A 24,087-nucleotide genomic window follows, 5' to 3' on the forward strand; every position below is an offset into this window, starting at 1 on the left:
GACTACAGATACACTTTACCAAGTGGGAGTCTGCTCTCTACCATTGTTTTATTTGTTGTAAAGTTTCCCTCTTCTCTCTTCCTGTGAGACTATACTCTGCAGCCCTGTTGTCAGCTTGGGGAGAGATTCTCTCTCTTCTATCTCGGCACAATGGGAACCCCAAAAATCTGGATTGGGGCTTTTGGGAGCCTGCAATAATATAAACTTTTAATGATATTATTTTTAATGCTACAGCTTGAAGAGGTTGTGCTTACATTGTGTTCTGAATATAGCAAGGCTTGGGCTTAGTCTACTCTGTTGTGACAGATTTTCAAAAGATAGGACCCCTCACTGAATTCCCTTTGCCTCCTGCAACTTTACAACTTCATCCTCCCCTGTGATTGTAGTTCTGTTGGTGAGTTCCTGTCCGAGAAACTGTCTTCAAAATAGCCCAGTCCTAGTCCATTCAGGGCCTTAGAAATTAGGGCCAGGCCATTGAATTTGAACCGCTTCCCATTGACAACAGTTTTAGAGATGTCAATATTGCACTACCATAAATCCTCCTGAAATAAAATATTATGTTAGCAATTCTATCTAAAACTAATATAATAGCTATTAGTAAATTTTCATGCAATTTACCGATTTAAAAGTGAACTATAGAGGCACCAGATAAGTCAGGAGATTGGCAATAGGATAGTGAATATTTTACCTAAAAATTACCTAATCAAATTCAGCCAAGATGGATTATAATGGAAATAATCTATTTTATGATGGCTGTTCGGTAGCCTAAGTGAAATGAAGAAGTGGGGTTTTTACCCACGAAAGCTTATGCTCAAATAAATTTGTTAAGGTGCCACCGGACTCCTTGTTGTTTAAGTGAAATGAGTTAGTTAATTTAGTTCCTAGGGATAGATGTCTGCATCATAACTTTATTGGCAGTCTCAGAAGAGAGCTCAGAGTCTGAATGGATAAAGTTACTGAACTGTCCTCTCACCCTGTATACGCAATTCCTCCAGGTAAGGTTTAAGGAACTCTGGGGTTTGACAATGTGAGGAATGTTGGACTGCTGCCCACCATACTATGGCCACTTTGTAAGTAAATATAAGACTTCTCTCTCCAGGGCCATCACTCTGGTAACTTTCACAAATCCTAAATTCATTCACTGTTTATTTCAGTGCATTCTCTAAAACAGGTGAAACACCATATATAAACTATATGTATGTAATCACATCACATTGTTTATTGTATCCAAAAGGCAGAACAAGAGAAAAAAATAAGTACAGACCAGCATACATGAACTATTGTCACAAATCATGGGTGATAAAGAGTCATCAGAAGTGCATGTAAGATAAGAGTTAGGAGACATTACAATTCACCAAGAATTCTTATGGTTTAATTTAGTTAGGATTATTTAAAAAACAATTCTCTCTTTTCCTTTCTCAGTCCAGAATCCATTCCACCCTCCAAAAGCAGCATGAAGGAACTAAAACAGAGAGGAAAGTAGATCAATAAAGGAAACTGAAGCTCTCAATGGAGATTTGTAAGGTTCAGGATGAAAGGTGCCTTTTAGGATTTCAAGGAAGTGAGGTCATGGGGGCAAGTATAGGTATGACCTGATACCTGACTGGCAGCAGGAAAAGAAAAGCACATGGGGAGAGCTAGTTAGCAAGAACTTATTTTTTGGACTATTAAAGACCTTAATTTGTGTTCATTGATTTGATTTTCACGCCCCCATTGTGCATGGTGCATCTGAATTCATAGCCAGCCTGTCTGATTTGGAAGCATATTTAGTTTCTCCCTCAGCTGACAATGGCTCACAAACCAAACTTTTGTAGAATATAGATATATTTTGGGTATATTTATATTGGGACCAGTCTTGTAAAATGGTTTTAATCAGTAAGATTTGCAAAGTTGTCCTTATTCTTTCATGGTTAGTAATAGACCAATATTTCTTTCTAATGTTATTGTCTGCCCTCCTGTATTATTTCTGCTGGCTGAAGTATCTGCCTTACATTGATAGGGAAATGAATAATTTATTTAATCATTCATAGAACAAATAGGATATGGGGAGTTTACACAACCTCAATCATGCAGTCTATCTTAAGTCATGTCCACAATATTCAACTATTAAGACCCCAAGGATTCAGACTCTGGCCTTAAGCAAACTTTACTTGCCTATTTAGAAGCAGACTCAGTGTGCAGAGTGAGTTCACTACCATCCAAGACCCTGCCTTAATATCAGACTTGGTAATTCACTACTGATTGTAGTAACGGTGGAAATTGTAGTGTAAACAGGACTTGGGTGTTTTTACTGTATTGTCTAAGGTGCTAAAAATGCCCAAGTCCTGTTTACACTAAGCTTCCACTGTTGCTACAAATGGAGCTATACCACTGGTGAATTATGGCTATGAAGTTTCCTTGTGTAGACAAGATCCCAAAATGGTGAGGACTCCCAAATGTCCATACAGCAACCATATGCCAGGCTCATCCTTTGACAGCATTAAAGATGACTGGCACAGGAATTTTACAAAGTTCCATTAACTTTAGAATGCTTGGTGTTTTGAATGTTCCCAATAGTCAGGCACAGTAGGATACCCAGTGCACTGTTAACATTTAACTGCATCATAAGACTTAAAGGACAAGAAGATGCCATTTAAATTAATTTAAAGCCTCTCCACCTAGCTATTGGGGCTATTCAGCAGGGTACATTTAAAACTATAGAATTTTGTACAATTACTGTATTTTGTTGGTTACCTGTATCAGTAATCTGCAAATGGTGCTATAAAAATCTAACTGTAGAATGATGTGCTCATCATCCCAAATGGTGTCTGGGGAACTTCAGCACAAGGTTTTAAACAACTTCTTTTCCTTCTATTGCAGGTTTAGTGATAGCTATTCCCATTCAGTTGCCAGACCCAGTTCCCTATTATGATTCAACATGGACTTTGCGGTTGATATTTCACTGTAGATTGATCATCAGTAGCAAAGGAGCCCTGCCTATACGGGTACATCCCATTTTTTCCATTACCGAATGGTTTTATAATTTTTCAAAATACCCTGAAGTTGTAAAAATGCAATTATAAAACAAATAAATCTAATTCAAAATAAAAATATTAACAACGTTATAGAACTGTGTAATATTGGGCTGAACATGGCTTGGAAACTGAACATTATTATTATTTATAAAAGACATACCAGTAAATTAGAAAGAGGACAATGCCAAATAGAGAACTTTTGAAAATATTCATTTTGACCACTGCTTCTCTGACAATTAATGCAGTTTCTCTTCATTTAGTTGCAGGAGATTTGATACGTTTAAAAGTAAACAATTATTTTAAACCTGTCCCAATGAGACTTGTCCCAGTCTCACTGTTGTTAAAAATGGAAACTGCATCTCAACATATTTTAATCCCCTGATAAAATGTATAATCTACCCAAAGGTAGATCTCTATAACGTCTTTTTGAACAGGTCTGGGTTATTGAGAGGTAATATTAAAAAAGTGACTGCATTTGCCCATGGCTTGATGCAGGTTATTTCCAGGTGATTTGTCCATAGATGTTAGGTTTACATTTCTCTTTCTTTAACACAAATATTTTCACTACAGATGTGTTAGGTACTTCAGAAGAGCCATTTTTTTGCATTTAATTATGTAGCTGACTGGTATGTTGCTGGACAATGAATGGAAATTCAGATTTTGTTCTGAAATACACTAATTGGTGTTCACTAGAGGGAACAAAAAATGGTACCAAAACTTTAGTACTGCTTTCCCTCATTCTCCCAAAAATATTATGACTTTAGATTTAATTTGTTCATAAATTGAATGCTACCCCAGATGTGACTAATCTTTCATTAGCAACGTGTTTTAAAGAGCAATTTGGATAACTGAAAACTTTATATTCTGAAACACTCTCTCCATCTAGTTTTAAGAACTGCAGAGACCATTTTAGTCTTCTTCAATATACTGCTGTACAGGTGCACACAACAGTATATGAATCATTTCCCATTAATAGGTCATACACAGAGCTGACCCCTCTAGAATGCCAAACATTTTAAAACTGTTTATGAAATGCATTTCTTTAAACCAGCTGAGAATCTGCACGTTTGAGTTTCAAAGGGATAGCAGTACTATTTATCATACATGCTTATTGAATCTTTACGAGCATGGTGGCCGTGGGAAAAGGCAGAAGTAGAGTTAAACCCAATGTTTCTTTCTATTAAAAAATATAGCTTCGTATATTTTCATTCTGGTTTGTCTGCCCGAGACATGCGTTGTACTGGTGAGGAACAAGGGCCAGGGCAATGGGTGAATGTACAGTTCAGCACATCTCTTCAGCAGCCTCTGCCGGCAGGACGCATGTGGAAACCCAGATTAAAAGCTGCTTCTCCCTGGGAAGACCACAGGCCCTACTTTGAGCTGAATCCCTCTTGGGGGGCAGGAGGCCTTGATGGCCCCAGGAGATGCCATTTATATCGTCCTGCTGCAGCACTAGTAAATTTGGCCCTAAGCCTTTCCCCATTCTTTGACAGTCTCATGTCTTCATTCATCCCCAAAGCGCTACCTGTATACAAATTATTCTGAATATTGAATACATGTAACTCACAATGAATAAAAGGGGATAATGAGTGAGAGTAAAGCATGTATCTCCATTCAGATGAAGCTTGTGTTCTTCTTACAACTCACATTTACTTTTTAAGAGATGTTAACAGTAAAACAATTTTACAGGAGATTTTTCTTAGCATCATGAAGAAATTCTGGTTGAAGTTCCCTGTAATTCACTCAAGCCACAGGACTGCCCATCAGCCTTTCTTGCCGAAGAGCAACCAATCTCTGGAACCACTTTTCCTCTGCTTCTGCCTTCTCAATGAATAGCTGTAGAGGGGGAGGGAAGACAACTAATTTTAACCTTCTGTTGTTGATTGGGTTTGATAATATTGTATTGATACAGATATTGCATATTTCACTGCTGTCAAAAACAAAAAAGACAACCAAACAAGGAAATTAAATACAAAATCTATGTTAAAAGGTTGAGATTTTAATCATATGAACATCAGGAAATTTAAAGTTATGGCTTCTACAGCAACTGCAGCTCTGTCATATTGTACCGCTAGTACATCTATATTAAACATAGGCAGTATAATACAGCAAAATACTATAAATGCACCATGTGTATCTGAATTAGTTGCTGTAGAAGCTTTACTTTTGTTTCCTTTACTTCTACATGACTGAAATTTTAAATATAAACACTGCATTAATATAGTTCTTTGAATTAAATACAATCATCCTGTGGCGTGGATGGAAGTAGAAAACCACAGCTGTGTGCTGAAATAATGGCAGAACCTTGGAAATATCCATTAGCAGGGCTAAAAAGCACAAACATGAAATTCCACTTAATTAGGAGTGCATAAAATGTGTGAGCCAACTTTCACTTTGATATTTTGGATTGAGGTGGGATTTTATAATGTGCATGAGGTCAGATAGAATTCCCACAGCCAGAAGTCAGGCCCGGTCACATGGGAAAGTTGTACTGGTTTAATTAGTTTTTAAACTAATTTAGTTAAACGGGTTCAATAAGAGTGTCTTGTGTGGACACTCTTATTTCCATTTAAAAGTTTCCACACAGGAGTTTGAACCAGTTTAGCTATATTGATTTAAATTCACACCTTAGTTTAAACCAGTGCAACTCGCTCATGTAGATAAGCCCCTAGAGTTTTTTGAGTGTGGTATTCAGAGGGTATGTTAACACAATACTGCAATATAAGCCTGGGCTTAGGCTCAAGCCCAAACCCCATTTCTGTCTACACACAATTCTGTCTGACTCAGGCCATCAGGCCCTCTAGCCCAGACCTGCAAGGGGGCTGGGTTCGAGCTCGAGTGCCACAGGACTCGAGCCCAAACTTCTCCGTCATTTAGCATGGATGCAGCTTGGGTCTGGGCCCTCCCAGACTCAGGTACTGACAGTCTGCCAACACTATCCCACAATCCCATGGGAAGTGTCCTTTGTCCTGCCTATCCCAAGACTATCCAGTTAACTCCCAGGAAATGGAAACAGCCCCCGATTCAAGTACAGCTGCTCGGCATTTAAGCTTCATTTTATCTACTGAGTTGCAAGCAGAGTGAACCTTCTCCTGCATTTGTGATGGCTATTGACAGGAAGAAGTCTTTTGTGAAGCACTGCTACCTGGTCATGAGAGCACAGTCAGATTTTGGTTAATCTCTAGTGTGAGGTGAGCAAAACATTTGACTTAGCAAGAGTTCCAGGAATGATTACATGTACCAGAAAATAGCAAAGAAGCCGGCAGTGCTGGGGATTCACCAAGCTGGTGACCAGTTTATGGAACAGATTAAGTGGCTCGAGAATGACTACTGAACAGACGGGGATAAGAATCACACCTCTGGGAACTCACTGTCATCCTGCCCCTTTTACAAGGAGTTTGACTGGGTGCTGGGTACTGCACCAAGCACTGAGCCAACAGTCCTTCACAACAGCCCAGTCAACCTGTATGGCAACCTTCTGACCCCAGAATCCAGTATCAGACTGGAGAAGAGCCAGCAAGTGCTGGACCAACCTGCCAGAGTGACTCTGGTGCTCACACTGGTTCCCAAGAAAGCTTTGCTGCTGGAGCAGCTGCAGCAAATCCTAGGTCTCTCTTTGGAAGAACTATTTGATGACTTCCCCCCAGAGGAGCAGCTCACTGTGGAAACAGCAGCAGAAACACAAGCAGAAGTAGCCCCTCAGTCTGGTAAGTTTCTAGCTCCACATCTGTTGTTATTAATAAAAGGATGGGAGGAATTTCTGGTTTATGACCCCATACAAAATTTATTTATTACAAGCCACAGGCAGCAGTATGTATCCACATTGGAGCCACCCCCTCTTCCCCATATCACCGCATGGAATTCAAAATGGAGACCAGGACACGCATGCAACAATGAGACAAGTATTTATAATTACATTTTTACTACATGCTCGCACATTCTTACAGAGTTGTGCTGGAGTGTTAAAAATAAGAACCTTATATTCCCTCCCCCTTTTAGTATGCCATGCAATACACATCGGCCATGCCAAAATGTAATGAGCTGCCAGTAACTAGTAAACTGTCCAGGGTGAGGGGAGGTTAAATGTAGTCCATGGGTGACAAAATCAATGTCTGAAGTAGAGCTGGGGGTTGCATGTAGTCCAGAAGTGGGCCAGGAGGGGTGAAGATTGTTGTTGTCTGAGAGTCCGTATTATCATTTGTGTTTGTATGTAGTCCTTGGATAGTTGCCTTCAGAGCAGCCTGCACCAGAAGCCGTATGGAGCTGTAGGGAGGTGCAGTAATCCATACATATGCTAATGCAGCATCCTGTTGATTTCCCCCTGAATTTGGACCTGATCCCAGGTGCTGATAAACTTTTCCTATAGTACGAACTCCAGAAAGGTAATCAAATTTTAGGAAAGGACATATTTTCCACTGTCTCCTCACCAGCCCACTCCACTCATAGGTGTGCTGCTCAGTCACCATAACTTTGAAAACCTCTGTGGCATACACAGCTGGCTTACCACTGTTGGCTCAGAATAAAATGTCCCTTTGCCATTGTGGAACCTCTAGAATTGTCTAGAATGTCATTCAGAATGTGGAATACCTGAGGGGGTAGAGAAGGCTTAGGTAGTAAGCTGCACCCCACCCTGCCTGCTAAAAAAAACAAACCCAGGCCCACCTGGTTTACAATTTTTAAACAAAAAACAATTGTAAATTCTCATTGTTTGAGCAGTCTTTTCACTATGATTAACTCAGTTGTGTCGAAAGAGCTTCTCGGAACTGAAGCATTCCTTTCAGAATATATTAAAGTTCAGTTTTACAGAGTATCATTTTCTGGCTTTGAGATTCCACAAGGCACAGTTGCCTGCAGAGGCACTGAACTTGTTTTGAAGTGCTGAGACAATAGAGCACTGTTTGATGTTTATTTTTAGGTCCTTCCACCTTTGCTGGTCTTTCCACCTTGGCAGCACAGGCACATGCCAGCAGGTCCTTGGAATTCAGATCTGACACAGACCAGTCCAAGCAGCAGTATATTTCATTGAGGAACTTATGGTGAATATTCTGGACAGGGCCAACAAGAAGGTGCAATACCAGAAGGGGAGAAGGATTCGCAAAAAGTGGAAAGGCACAGACAGGCTGCAAAGCGAGAAGACAGAATTGAAGCACACAAGGAGAGACTCACAGCTCAGTTTCTGGAGCAGGACCTTCTGCCATGAGAGGAAGATTCAATGCAGCAGAAAGACCTGTTCAAGAAACTGCTTATGGCTGTAAGAAGACAGGCTCCTGCTGTGCCCATGTATACCATGGCAACATGTGCTGCAAACCAGGAACAGTTTAGACAATTCCAGGTTTGGGTAGCCCATGGAACTGAAATTTAACAGCGGGTGGACTGGCCAAGACTACCCCATGCAGGCCCCCATCCTGTGCTGCAGTGCCAATGCAAGCAAAATGTGCAAGGAAGGAAAAGGAGAACGGGGGCCCAGGAGACATGCAACATTAGAGAAGAGAATGTATTTGTTAGCAGTGCTTTCACTCTTTTCATCATTATATCCATGGCTTATGTTTGATTAATGGTTTTGGTGTTGGTTTATTACTGTGCTTTGATTTGCTAATAGTAGCTGGTCTGCCTGGCAACTGTGTAATATTGGTTTTGGGTTTTTTTACATCCACATTCACAAATAAAGGCTTTTACTTTATTAACAACGTTTATTACCATCACTGTATCACATCATATAAGGTGTATTTCAAATAATAAAGATAGACACATGATAACTGGGACGTATCCAAATACTGTATCTCAAAACTTGTATCTACATCAAGCCATACTGTAAATCCACAGTTATTGCCACATGCCCCCTATTGGTGGGAAATGTGTCCCAGCCTGTCCGTGATGGTAGACTCCCGATAGGCAGAAAACCCTGGCATCATGAAATTTTCCAGTGCAGTCTACACTGATGTCTATAAATCGGCCTCTGTGGTCCACAAGGACCTGCATAACAATGGAGTAGTACACTTAGCGGTTATGTACTCATGTGTTCCTTGAGGAGGGTGAACTATGGACACACAAGTCCAATTAATGGCCACAATGCAGTTTGAAAACCCCTTTCTCTCAAAATTAGCAATTTCTTCAGGGACATTGTTTGTACCCACCACTTTTGGGTAAATCACTTGCCTGATTGTCTCAGTAACCTCCACCCTCACTTTATCCACAGTTGACTTGCCAGCACCAAACTGGTTCGCAGTTAGCAAATGGATCTTTAGCAGTCTGGAGTAGCCAGCTCCCAGAGAGTTACAGCAACCTGCTTCTGGACTAGTATGGCCACTCTCATGTATGTGTCCTGATGCTGGAGATCAAAGCAAGCCACTTACAAAGCTCCAAAAATGTAGCTTTCTTCATGCAGAAGTTTGGGAGCCACTACTGGTCATCCCATGTCAGTCTGCTCTTGTGGCCCTGCTCCAGAAAGACAGGTGTACATAGGGGGATCAGCAGCTATACTAAGAGTCCTGAGCAACATCAGCCCGTTTGAGACTTCCATGTCTGTATCATCGTCCTCTTCCAACAGGTGCCTTCAGTAGTCAGAAAACATCCACAGAATGTCCACCAGCATCTCATGGATGCTCTTCCAGTTTCCCGAAACAAGAGTGAAAGCCCAATCAAAAGAAGCTCTTCAAATGGTGGCTCCTCCATGTTGCTAGTTCTGGTTGCTGGGAGCATGCAGACTCAAAAAATGGCTCAGCAGGGGATGTTGGTGGGATGCGACAGCTTTCTGTAACATGCAGGGTGAACAGTCAAGTTTTCCCACACTGCACTAGGAACCAAGGGCTAGAGCAGCCACAGCTGGGGAAGTCATAAGGAAGCCAGGAATATGGTAGTTTGACTCAGGTCTGTGTCCTGCAGTGTGCATGCGAGGGCCCAGTTTGGGGCCCAGGTCCAGAAATTGTAAACCTAGAGTCAGAATTAATGTAGATGCTCAAGCTCTGGGGTTACAAACCCAGGGTCTGTGGACTTTAGTCCCACTAACGCTGGAGTTTCACTGCAGTGTAAGCATACTCTGAATCACTCTGGTTCACCAACTCAAACCACAGAAACTTTCAAACAATTTCCACTGACTTTTCATAGATTTGCACAGGGATTTAAATTGCATTAATGGCTTTAGGAAATCTCTACACAACTCTGAAAATGTAGGAGTTTTTACGGGACAGTATTTGATTCATCCATTAGTTGTATTCAGTGTAATCTGTATATTTCTCGCTCTCATTTTATATTGTATATTAACTGGACACATAATTTAGAATGGATAATTATTATCTGATGGGTTAAAAAAAATGATCAATGATTCATGAAGAAGCAGGCCAAAGAGATTCCGGTTGAGATTACTCAACAGCGGTAACTTTTCAAATGGATTGGGTCATACTTTTCTCTATGGAATCTTAAAACTTCCATGTTTTCATCACACCCTTTCTATGATTTTTTCTCTAAAGCTACTGCAGCTTCTGCCATTCTCTGCTCAGGCATCTCATGTAACACAACAGTAATATATACATCCTGGATAAATGTAAGTTAAAAGATATGTTTTGTTTTTTTTAGGGCAGACTGTCACTCATTCACTTTAAAATTTCACTTTCACTCAGAACCTTGTTGGGCGCATCTCCTAACACTTCACTATTTTAGATTATGCGAGTTGTGTAATCTTTTTCCAGTCAATGGTGAGCTCATCAGTAAATAGTCTTTGGAACCTAGAATCTTTGACAAGCAACACTGCAAAAGTATTCGGTCATGTGACCTTGACTCCACCTAGTAGACTTTGTTATTTCAAGGGTTCAATAAATATCAACACACTTACATTTGGATGTGCTAAAGAATTATCATCTTGGTACTTTATGGCAGTAGGAATGTTGCCAGGTGCTATTTCTTTTTCAGTATTAGACAGATCGACAGTTCCCACTCCGACAGTTGCAGGTTCACATTTTAGTTCACCAGCTTCTGTTGACTAAAAGGAAAAAAACCCACATTTGGATGCTATCAAGGATGTAGAATATCATTCCTGATAAACACCCAAGCATTGTAATATAACTTTGTATTCAACTTTCTTAACATGTTCAGATTACAACCATTAACTAACTAATCCACAAAACAATAATCATCATCTTCATACTTTTCAAAATGGATAACAGGAACTGCCTGCGCGTGTCAGACTGGTAATATGAGTGAAGGAGAAGCACTGCCAAGTAGGGAAGTGAAAGAGCAGAGCTGCAGTTTTTTTCCATAGAGCACATTTATTCAAAAATTGTGTGAAACTTTTAAAGTAAATACATATTTGAAACGACAATAATGGTACTCTTTTCAATGGAACACTCAGTGACAATTAAAAACATTCCATTCTCTCAATGGAACACTCATTTGCTTATGCACTTCCTCTTATAAAGGGAAAAGTGTGTGGTTTCTGAACAAAGACAGAAGCCTGGTCCACACTTAAAAATTAGATCGACCTATGTTGCGTAGGGCTATGAAAAATTTTGTACTGTGAGCACCATAGTTAGGTTGAAATAAACACCAATGTTGACAGTTAAGTCGACAGAAAAATTCTTCTGTCGCTCTAGCTATTGCCTCTCAGAGAGGTGGATTCACTATGGATAGGGTTTTCCCCTTGATGTAGGAACCATCTACGCTATGTGCTATAGAGGCATAGCTGCAGCTGTGCCGCTGTAGCACTTGTAGTATAGACATAGCTTCAATGGCCAGAGTTAGGTCACAATTTTAAAACCTGGATGTCTTAAGTCATATTTAGGCACTGAAATAAAAGTGGCCTGACTTTCAGAGTTGCGGAGCCCTCTGAATATCAGGCCACTTTTATTTTGGTGCATACATATATTTTTAGGAGTCTAGCTTTAAAACTGTTTACCCTTTATATAAGTACGAACATAAGTTACCTTATTGCCTTTGCATGATGATTTGTCTAACTCTCGCCCCTCCCTTTTTCTTTATACCTTTCTGTTCTGACATAATGACTTTTTAAAAAAATGTTCAAAATAACCAAACTCCTAAGCAGGGCCGTGACCATCTTGCCATTTCAACAATGTATTTCACCTCATCCTAAACTCTCACGCACCTCCAGTCCTGTCACTCATCCTTACTTCAGCACCAATTCAAGTACCTATGGACATGTTTGAACGCTGGTACTGGGAATGAGGATTGCCAATGTGATGTGTCAAGGGAAATTGCATTAATGCTGCAGCTTCCACCTGCCACCCCAGGCGGCTTATACGCAAAGATAGGCTATTGACAACTTACCTTTTTGACTTCTTTACTTGATCTGAATGTCTGTGGAACAAAAGAGTCACTTTCAATAGCTTCAATTTCTTTCACTCGTTTCACTTGTTCTACCAGAGTGGCTTGGTCTACAAAAGACAGTCATAATATCAGTATATTTCAGTGTAAACTTATGATCAGTGCTGTGCCTAAGCAATACTATCGCTAGATAGTTTACTATTTATGAAATATGTACTAGCTTCAATGAAAGCTAAAATATTCTGTTACAAAGAAACATTCCTGCTTTATTAAGAACAAGAAGAGTGATTAAGCTGTAATTGCTTTATTCATGATGCTGAGATAAAAATTTGCTACTTACACATTAACAGTGCCAGAACTGCAGTGTTTGGATATATTGAAAAAAACAGGGATTCTGGAATAGTGTGAATTTGTAAGAAATGTCCATTAAAAGAGAAAGTTACTTACCTTTTAATAACTGGAGCTTCTTTGAGATGTGTGGTCCCTATCTGTATTCCACTATGGGTATACATATATTCTATGCGCCCCGAGCCAAGGAATTTTGAAAGGAGTGTCCATTGGTCTGCAGATGCACCTTGGTTCACCTCATGCCTCTAACTGAGGAGATAAAGGGAGGACAGACTAATCACCTCTCCAGTTCCTTCTCCACCTTGAATCAGAGAAGATCTGAGGCAGAAGGGAAGGAGGGTGGGTAGTGGAATATAGATCTCCAGTTACTATAAGGTAATTCTCTCCTCTTCGAGTGCTGGTCCCTATATGTAAGTCCAGTGTGGGTGACTGACAAACAGTACTCAAATAGGAGGAGGGTGCAAAGTCATAAATGGCAGAGCCGAACAAAAGCACTGAAAAGATGCATCAGCAGAGGAGTCCTGTACCAAGGCGTGAGTGCCTAGCAAATGTGTGGACTGAGTTCCACATAGCTGCCTTGCAGATGTCAAGTAGAGGCACCTCTTGAAATGATGCCATAGATGTTGCTTGTGCTCTTGTGGAATGAGCTCTTACCCAAGGAGGAGGGGGAAGATTAGATAGCTAATAGCAGAGCAAAATACAGACCGAGATCCATTATGAGATTCTCTGAGAGGATATAGCCTGACCCTTTTCACTATTGCGACAAATAATCTAGGGGGATTTCCTTATTGTTTTCGTTCTCTGCAGGTAAAAGGCTAAGGCTTGCTGAATGTCAAGGGAATGGAACCTTCTTTCTTCTGAGGATGTGTGAGGTTTTGAGATGAACATAGGTAAGTGGATAGATTGGTTCAGGTGAAACTCAGACTATTTTGGGGGGTGAATTTAGGGTGTAAACACAATTAAACCTTGTCCTTATGGACTAGCTTAAGGAGGATCCACCATCAATGCCCAGGCTCATCAATCCTCCCAACTGAGGTGATGGCTACCAGGAAATGTGACTTTCATTGAAAGGGAACACATGGAACAAGAAGCTAATGGTTCAAAAGGAGGCTTAGTAAGTACAGAGAGAACAAGGTTAAATTCCCATGGAGGAATAGGCTTTTTTTTCAATAGGCAGAAAAGTTCTGATTAGGGCTTTCCAGAATTTGCTCATCAGAGGGTGTGCACAGATTGAGTAGTCCTGTGAAGGCAGATGGTATGCACTGACTGCTGCCAGGTGGACCCAAAAGGAACTGACAGACAAACCTGCAGTCTTCAAGGAAAGAATACAGTCCAGAATGAAAGCAATAACTGTGGCTTCTGGAGAAATAAGTCTTGGATGCATCCACATAGTGTAACACTTCCACTTGGCTAGGTAACATTTTCTAGTGGAATCTTTCCTACTATTAGAAAGGATGTTCTGTACAGCTCCTGAACACAATTGCTCTGAGCACAATGCCCGTCAAAAAACCAGGCTTTGAGATGAAGTGGACATGGGTTAGGATGCCTGATCTTTCCATTCCCTTCAGTCATGAGACCAGGAAATGTAGGAATAACGATTGGTGCCCAAGATGACATGCGTAGGAGGTTTGGGAACCATAACTGTCTGGGCCATTTGGGGGCAATGAGAATGACTCATGCCCTGTCCTGCCGAATCTTGCACAAAACTTGAAACAGGAGTGGCAGTGGAGGTAAGGCATAGTTCAGATGGTCTGACCATGGAAGGAATGGAGTGTTGCCCTGTGAGTGGTGACCCAGGCTCCTTTGGAACTGTATAGATTGCACTTCCTGTTTGCTTAGGAGGTGAACAGGGGTCCCCCACAAAGAGTGAAAATATTGTTTGCCAGAGAGTCTTGAAGCTCCTGCTTGTGATAGACAGAAAAGTGTCTGCTGAGAGACTCCGCTAGCACAGTGTTTCTCAACGACTAGTCCCTAAAATCTCCCTGACACAGTTTAGGAAGGCAACAAGTTGGTCCCTGGTATCAAAAAGGTTGGGAAACTCAGCGGTAGCACATTCTGGTTTTCTGGGAGGTTGACTGCTGACAGGGTAATCTGATTGCTGATGCACCAGTTCCACAGACCGAGCGCTTGTGGGCACAGGGAGGTGGGGTTGAATCCTTGTTTGTTGATGTAAAAGACAGTTGTAATTTTGTCTGACATTATGAGGGCATGGTAAATAAATGGGAGGAAGGTTCTGCAAGCCCTTTGAACTGTTTGTAGCTCTAGAACATTGATGTGTTTCCTAGACTCTCGAGGTGTCCAGGTGTACTGTTATCCATGCGAGCTCCGCAACCAATAGAGATGTGTCAGTAGTGATTGTCCTGTCTGGTGCAGAGGCAAGGAAGGGAATACTGACACAAACCCGATGGGGATTCTTCCACCATGACATGGGCCATATCACTTTGGTGCGAAGAGTCACTGTGGTGGCCATGGACTGTCAGTTTGGCAAGTACACTGTTTGAAGCCACTCTTGTAGGCAACAAAGGTGTAGTCTTGGAAAAGGTGTGACAAGTGCATGAGGCCACATGGCCTGGTGGGGGGGAGAGAGGTCTCAACAGGCTCTCTGGTAGGGTTGTAAACCAAACACCCTTGCCCTGCTCCTGTCCTGCCCCCCTCTGGTGACTCCATCCCCCCTCACTCACTCTCCCCCACCCTTGCTCACTCGCTCATTTTCACCGGGCTCGGGCAGGGGGTTGGGTTGTGGGAAGGGGTGAGGGCTCCGGCCTGGGGTGCAGACTCTGGGGTGCAGGGTGGGGATGAGGAGTTTGGGGTTCAGGAAGGAGCTCCAGGCTAGTGCCAAGGCATTCAGAGTGCAGAAGAGGGTGCAGGCTTTCGGAGGGAGTTTGGGTGTGGGAGGGGGCTCAGGGCTGGGCAGGGGGCTGGGGTGTGGGAGAGGGTGTGGTTCCCGGCCAATGGGAACTGCGGAGCCAGAACTCGGAGCAGGAGCAGTGTGTGTGAGCCCCCTGGCTGACCCTACACCTAGGAGCCAGACATGCTGGTCGTTTCCGGGAGCCATGCAGAGCCAGGGCAGGCAGGGAGCCTGCCTTAGCCCCGTTGCGATGCTGACGGGACTTTTAGCGGCTTGGTCAGCAGTGCTGACTGGAGCTGCCAGGATTCCTTTTTGGGCGTTCCAGTTGAAAACCAGATGTCTGGCAACCCTATTCTCTGGGGTGGTTTATGATCTAGTCTGTAATAACATTCATAGCCTGAAACCTGTCTCTTGGCAAGTAACCCTTTCCGTGATGGAATTTAAGGACGTCCCAATGAAAGCCAAAGTCTGTGTAGGGGTGAGAACGGATTTTTCAGCATTTATGTTGACCCACAGAGAGAAGTTGTAGCATTGTTGAAGTCGACGCCTGAGTCTCTTGGCATGACCTGGTGACAAGGAGCCAAATGTTGAGGCAGGGGAAGATGGTGAAACCACGGCATCCTATATAAGCTGCTACTACAGAAAACACCTTGGTAAAGACCCTGGGGGCAGCCGCAATGCTGAAAGGGCATACTCTGTACTGAAGTGGTTGGAGCAAACTATGCATTTGAGAAAGCGTCAGTGAGTTGGGTGAATGTAGGTGTCCTTCATGTCGAGAGCTGTGAACTATATGTCTTTCTGCAGGGATGGAATTATAGATGCCAACATGATCATGAAAAATTTGAAAAGTGGTTGAGATGGCAGAGGTTGAGAATGGGTCTCCAACTGCCTTTCTTTTTGGGGACTAGGAAATATGTTGAGTAAATACCACTCCCTTAGAATTGAAGAACCACCTGCTTTATCATTCAGTGCTGTAAGAGACATTCCTCTTCTTGATTGAGAACATTCTTGCAAGAGTGGCCCCCAAGATGGGGTGAAGAAGAGGTTTTTGGACAGGGTAAAAATGCAAACTCCATTGTATAGCCAGAATGCATGATGCTGAGCACTCATCTGTCTGTTATTGCACTCCAGGTGTTGAAAAAGAGTGCTAGACAACCCCCAAAGGGTGTGTGGGAGTCAGGAGGTGTTGGACTCAGTGGTTTTCAGCTCTCAAGCTGCAGTCAAAATATTTAGGCAAGGGCTGGGATTGGAATGAGGAACATTGCTGCAGAAAGTGTGGGGAAACAGGTCTTCTGAGTGCTCTGCCTCTTACCAGGTGGTCATAAGGTCTCTGGTGGAAAAACTATTGAGCCATCAGTCTAGACTTCTATTGTTGCTAGTAGACTTTTCTCTTCAGGGCAGTTGAATGTATTCCCAGGGAGAAGAGGGTGGAGTCTCCTGAAGTGTGTAAGGACTCATCCATCATCTGATTAAACAGATGAGTCTCACTGAAGGGAAGAAGGGAAGGTCCTTAATGGTTTTCTGGACCTCCCTGGGTTGATACTGCTGAGCAAACGGAGAGGAAAAGTTTGGGGGACTTCTTGAAAACCTTCATCCTGTCCAGGTAGAAGGCTAGGGCTCTCCTGACATCCAGTGTGTGTAATATAGCCACTCTGTTGTCTCGGTAAGGCTTGGGTTAGAAGGGTGGAAGAGGAATCAATTTGGTTCATGTGAAACAGAGAGGTTACTTGAGGAATGAATTTTAGATATGACCTAAGTGTAATCTTATCCCAAAAGAATAACACATGGGGGGAGGGGGTGTTCCATTAGAGTCGCTATTTCGCTTATTCTCCTAGTCAAGGTAACGCTATCAGGAAGGCCATGGGTTCGAAGGGAGGCCTAATCAGTCCTTTCAGTACCAGGTTTAGGTCCCATGTGAGAGTAGGAAGTTGAGGTTGTGGGAAGAGGTTTGCTATACCCTTGAGGAACTTTTTAGTAGTCGGGTGTGACAGCACTAAGTATCTCTCTGTTGGTTGGTGGAAGGCTATTACAGCCACTAGGTGGACTCTGAGAGCGCTTAAAGATAGCCCCGATCTTTTTAGGGCTAGTGCATAAGTCTAAGATAAAGTGTAAGAGTCGTGGATGTCGGGGAGATTTGTTGGGAAGTACACCAAATCTGAAACCTAGAGCACTTTTGCAGGTACATATGTTGTGTTGAGGACTTTTTACTGTGTAATAATACCTCTTGCACTCCTTTGAACAGGAGCTTTCTATATGTTTGAACCAAGAGGATCCATGCCTTCAGGTGGAAAACCACCAAATTGGGATGTAGGATGTGTCCTCTGTCCTGGGAGAGGAGGTATGGAGTGACTGGGAGAGAGATCAGTGGGCACATCGCAAGCTGTGACAGATAGGGTACCAGGTCTGTCTCGGCTAAGTAGAGGCAATCAGAATGACATCTCTTTTTATTTTCAGCAGGACACTTGACAGCAGGGGAAAAGGAGGAAAAGCATAAAGAAGGTCACTGTCTCATGGGAGGAGAGCATCTCCCAAGGAGTGTTGTCCTATCCCTCCTTTGGAGCAGTAGCATGTACATTTCTTGTTCAGGTGAGTGGCAAACAAGTCTGTCCAATCCCCTGAATAGATCGTGAAGTACTGCTGGATCTAGCTTCTACTCGTGGTCATGTCCGCCACTCTCTTTGCCAGGTCCTAGAAGAGACAAAAGTCATCAGCCAGGAATGGCAGAGGAGGCATGACAGGCTCATCCAGGGAGGAGGAGATGGTCCTCAGGGGCCTCAACTGCACCCTCATTTTCCTCCACAATTTTTTCCAAAGTTTCTGAAGCTCTGGACGCTGCAGCCAAAGGGGTGTGCCTTGATAGTTCTTGGGTAGGGCTAGAAGCTTGAGAGGCCTGGTGTTGATAATGCAGCCCCGGGGTCCCCACGATGGCATAGAGGTTGGCAGTGGTGCCCAAGGGTAGCTGTACCAAGATGGTGGTGGTGGGGCCTTCTGAGGGTATGCTTGAGGATCCTGTTGATACTGGGCACAGTAAGGAGCCTGAGAGGAGTACTGTGATGCTAGCTTCTCAGGTTCACTATCTGAGTCTTCACTAGAGAGCAGGGAAACATGACAGGGCAGTGGGAAAAACTCCCATGCTGGTTGAACACTAGGAGGAGACTCTGGTACGTCCGATACACAGAGGTCCCTAGAGTGTCAGAATTCTGGCAGTGCCAACTGACTCGATGCTGCTGTTGGTACTAGGGGGGACGGGGACGAAGATCTTGTCCATACTGGTTGCTCTGGTGCCGAATGAAGTGTCAACGGTAGTACTGATGTAGAATCATGTACCGATAATGCCTTCTTAGAGGAGTGCTTACTTCTGTCCTTGGTGCCATTGACTCAGTGCCTGTACCAATCAGGTCTGTGGGCTTGTCAACTATCTGCCCTGAGAACTTCTACGAGCCATGGGTGGTAAGTGAGAAGGTCTCGGTGCTAGCAGTACAAAGGATACCAAGCATGCTGGAAAGCATTTGGAGCGCTCTTGGAGCTCACTGGGGGGACCTCCTACTCTGTTTTTTGACTATTTGTGAGAGGGGTCAGCAGCTTGTTTCTTTGCCTAACAACCTTTAGATGTTGAGGGTTGTGGGGACGACTTACATCCCCCAGGTGACTCGTGCTGTGGTTCCGAAGAGGGTCGGAGAGCTGCCCTCATGAAGATAATCTTCTGTCTTAGCTCTGTATCTTTATGAGACCAGGGCCTGAATTGCTGGCAAAGAGCACACTTTTGTTGAATGTGGCCTTCCTTGAGGCAGCTAATGCACTGGGAGTGCTTGTCTGCGACAGGGATTGCCTATTTGCAAGAGAGGCACTTCTTGAAGAGTGGTGAGCTGGGCATACCCTATTGGGGGAAGGGTCCCCAACGAGGAAAAAAGCGGAAGAAACTAAAGTCTTTTTTTTTTTTAATGATAAGAGAAAAACTACAACTAGAACTACAACTAAGAACTAGGAGGCTAACAAACTATAAAAATGGAAATTGAAAGTAATGGTCCTAACAGACTGCGAATAGCTCTGTCTCTAGCTGGGGTGGCTGAGAAGGAACTAAGGATGGTTAGCCTGCACGTGTGGACTAGCCTCGTGGTGCAGCATGAGGAGAGATAGCACATGTGTCGACCTAACGGACACTTCTACTGAAGTTCTCTGATCAGCAGCGCAGGGATGCAAGCAGATCTACAGTGGAGCAACAAATAGGGACAGTGCTTGAAGAAGAATTTAAGATATGTTTGAAATCAGAAAAATTCCAGAAGAGCAACAGGATTGAAACAAATAACAAAATAAGGACAACGATGTGCCAAGTACTTCCTGTTGTGCACGTGAAATTCTAAATCCATATATGCCACCTATGCTATACAAGACTGCATTTTATTTTGCATAGAGAAAATCTAAATTATAAACTCCATCTACCTGTGCAAACAATCAATGAAAACTCACTTCAAACAATATTTTAATGATAATCAAGCAAAGAAATTTGTGTAGCTGTCAAATACCCTGATGTAATCTTTGTACAAACATATCATACTAATTTCACAACAACCGTGTTTTCTTTGACAGCTTGTGCAACAAATATGTCCTGTCTACAATAATGGGTAGCTTGGGCTTTTCAGTTACATTAACATCTGAAAACAGCATTTGTGCTGCTGTCTGTCTTACTTTCTACTTCTGCTACACTCATAGTTAATCTCACATATCACCTAATCCTCTCCAGCTAGTTCCATGTGCAACTGTGGTGACAGTACAACTTTGGCCTCAACAGTGTGATTATTTTTATTTTCTGTTAATATTGTAACTGCTCTCCTCCGATCTGATGAAGTGAGCTGTAGCTCAGGAAAGCTTATGCTCAAATAAATTGGTTAGTCTCTAAGGTGCCACAAGTACTCCTGTTCTTTTTGCGAATACAGACTAACACGGCTGTTACTCTGAAACCTGTCAATACTTCTAATAACGATTATTATGTTTATTACAATAGTGCCAAGGGACCAGCCAAGAATGGGGCCGCATTGTGCTAGGAACTGTACAAACACACAGTAGCAGACAGTTCCTGCCATGAAGAACTTTCAGTGAATAGACAAGACAGCAAAAGGTAGAGGAAAAGGGGTATAATGTACAAGCAGAGTAAACAATGAGATGGCCTGAAAATGTCATATTAGTTCCCTGATTTTTCTTTTTTAAATTTTTTTTGGGGAGGGTTTACTTAGGAAGGGATAAGATGAATGAAAAGACAAGGGAAGGGAGAGGTAAACAATATACTTGCTCATGCCAAATATTCATAAAGCTGTACATTGATTGTTGAATATGGATCAGTGCATAAAACATTGTACTCGAAAGCAATTCTATAAGTCTCAACTATTGCTCTCCTATCTGCCATTTTAATAATTTGATTGAATATATGCATGAGATTTTTTACTGTTTCTTTTGATAATTGAGAAAATATAGAATAAGGCACTATCATCTTAGAAAGACTACACCATACTCATTCCCTTATATCAGGGTTCTCAACCTTTTTCTTTCTGAGGCCCCCCAACATGCTATAAAAACTCCATGGCTCACAACTGTTCTTCTGCATATAAAAGCCAGCGCTTGGGGGTAGCAAGCATGGCAATTGCCTGTGACCCCGCCCCACAGGGGTCCCTGCGAAGCTACATTGCTCAGGCTTCGGCTTCAGCCCTGGGTGGCAGAGCTCAGGGCCCTGAGCTTCTGCCCCATGCAGTTGGGCTCCAGCTTTCTGCCCTGGGCCACAGCGAGTCTAATGCTGGCCCTGCTTGGTGGACCCCCTGAAACCTGCCCAGAGCCCCCCGGAGGCCCCAGACCCCTGGTTGAGAACCACTGCCTTATAGCTTAATTTTAACAAATATGAATGCCGTATTCTTATTTTAATTTGGAGCTCAGTTGAAATAAACAGTGGCAGTAATCACTGGTGACATAAACAAAAAATCAGAATAAATGTAAAGAGCTTGATTCACTGCTGGCTGAACCAGGATGAAAGCTTCTAGTAGAAGAAAGTCTGCCCAGAGATAGATCACAGTGATGCAAAATACCTACAACCACTATCTCTACAAGGAAGCTTGCTGCTGTTCAGTATAATTCCACAAATGGGTAGTGAAGGTTGGGAACAGGGTTTGGCCAGGACATCTGAGAGATGCACTGATCCAGTACATCTGCCAGGCATCCTCCCCAAGAAGGACGTCGAAGTGGCTGTGATTGTTCATTAAAGTCTCAGTCCTGCAAGGGCCTCTGATCCAGCAAAGCACTTAAGTACATATTAATTTTTAAGTTTGGGATTAGTCCTATTAACTTTAATGGGAAAAATCACCTACTTAAAATTAAGCAGATGCTGAAAGATTTTGTTGGATCGGGGCCAGAGAGCCCAGCACCTTGCAACAGCTATTGCTAAAGCTGCATTCCCCAGGCAGAACACCACTATGGGAGAGTGAACAAGCGAACACTAATGCCCTCCTTGATAGAAGGGAAGTCATTCTCCTTTGGGTGCAGCTGACCCTGCTGGCACAGAAAGAAATGGCGAAGGAGGCTACATAAGCTCAGATACCATTGTGATGGGCACAGTATCAAAACCTAAATCAACAGATTAGATAGGCGTCAGGAAGAAGGGAGATGGATATAGATTTTTAAGGTTCAGTTGCTCAATTCTTTTAATACACAAAATCCGCTATTACTATCTAGCCTTTTATAATATTTTATATGAATCAGATACAAAACTATAATAATGACAAGTTACAAAGAGACGCAAAATCACTGAATGTTTCTGGGATATTACCAGTGACATTAACTTGCTGAAAATGGACCGGAAAAAAACATCGTCCATTAGTGTATGATAGTTTTGACAAATACATATTGGTAGATAAAATGACTTCCATGCATATGTTGTTTGTCAGATGTCAGTAGAAAGGATATGTATTTCATAGTAAAATAAAAAATAATGAAGTAAGAAAGCTAAGAGGCAATAGACAAAAAAATCAATACTAACTCATTGCAGAGCAAGTCCTTTAACTCTGGTTATACTGAAAACAGAATACTAAATATTGTATTAGTGATTGTTGATGTGACTTTTTAAAAATAAGCTATTCTTTGTATAAGAATTACAATTAAACTAATTTTTACAAGATTTTGTCCTTTTAGTTTATTACCAAAGGAGACAGACATATATGCAGAATGGTTTTTAATAAAACTGTATATGATTGGGAAGCCTTTCATGTGATGAGCTTCTGTTTCAATGTGTCTGCTCAAACCATATGGATAACATCTGTAAATCAACACAACACAAATACTGTAGCAATGTTCTACTATAAACAGCAGGTGGCATTATCCTACAAGATAAATCAGACCACAAGCATAAAGACTTCACACAGACAGAAGAAAAGCATCAAAAGAAACAACCTTATCTTTAATAGATATAAAATACACTGTCTAAAAATGATTCTCTATTTCATGCCTTTTACCTTAAAATTAGTTCAATTAGGCTAGTATTTAGTTAACCAACTTTTATAGTAATATAAGGTCACTGCCTTATTTATCTAAAGTCACTTATGCTTTTACTGTAAACACTGTATAGTAAAGATGATTCAACTGGTATTTTATTCTTAATATATTGCCAAAGATACATGCATAATATAATGAATGTCTTATTGTCATACTGACTAATTTTGTATTAAAAATAGTTCCTTTTAGAAAATAAATCCCCGAAGTATGCCTTCATTAAAGTTGTATTTAAAACAGCATATGGAAATAGTGCACTTAAAATAATTACAAATGCTGGAGGATGAGAGGAAAAACCCAATTTGCCTGCAATCTGAGCACACAGTATACTTGTATAGATTTTTTGTTTGTTTTTAAAAACAAAGTAGCTCCTAAATTCTGCCTACAATTTAAAAAGTAACAAAACCCCCGAATCCTCAAAATTATTGTGTCGTGAACCATCCAAAAATCTCCCTTTAATTTAAAAAAAAGTTACTGAAATCGATCTTAGCTTTAATCATGTGATTTGTCTCTCTCTCTCTAGTATAATCCTAATGTTGTGATATTTACCAGATCCTTCACTAAAATAGCTGTAAAAATGAACTGATGATTAATATGGTGCTAAATAGATCTAGCGACTGTTCTTCAGATCCTTATGACTGAAGAATAACACAATGTCAGTGTATTCTGATGGAATTTGTTTATATCTCTTCATGTTTGACCACCTGTTACATATTTAAATGGACATCGTTTTTAATTCACTAATTAAATAATCTGTTTTCTAATAGAGTACACATTAAATAACATGGTCTGAAATATTTTTAGAATAACACTTTAAGATTGTTTTTCTGCTTTCCTGTTTGCTTATAAGTGTCTTTTTCAGCAAAGGAGAAACTGTGAAGCTTACAAAAAAAGTGCTGCCAAATGAAATAAACAAACTGACAAAATAGAGAAAAATATTCCCCACCTGCTTTTAGTTACAGTAAAAACTTTGTTATTACTTGCAATATCCATAGAAAACACAAATTGCAGATACAAAAGTGATTTTCAAATATACAAGCCATTTAAATACCACATACGCTTACTGAATTGATGCAA

At 41.7% G+C, this 24,087-nt stretch overlaps 1 protein-coding gene across 1 annotated transcript in view; it reads right to left on the reverse strand.

The window, feature by feature from the left end:
* Nucleotides 1-746: 746 nt before the first annotated feature.
* The window catches only part of RSRC1 (arginine and serine rich coiled-coil 1), a 369,693-nt gene continuing 346,352 nt past the window's right edge, over nt 747-24,087 (reverse strand). Inside the window, exons 8-10 of the mRNA XM_084638898.1 lie at nt 12,291-12,397; nt 10,843-10,989; nt 747-4,850 (exon numbers count right to left, since the gene is read on the reverse strand). Of these exons, the coding sequence (XP_084495024.1) occupies nt 4,758-4,850; nt 10,843-10,989; nt 12,291-12,397 (347 nt within the window). The 3' untranslated portion in view covers nt 747-4,757. The remainder of the gene's footprint in view (nt 4,851-10,842; nt 10,990-12,290; nt 12,398-24,087) is intronic.

The sequence above is a fragment of the Lepidochelys olivacea genome (genome assembly GCF_965140295.1).
Source record: "Lepidochelys olivacea isolate rLepOli2 genome assembly, chromosome: 9".
NCBI classification, from domain to species: Eukaryota; Metazoa; Chordata; order Testudines; family Cheloniidae; genus Lepidochelys; species Lepidochelys olivacea.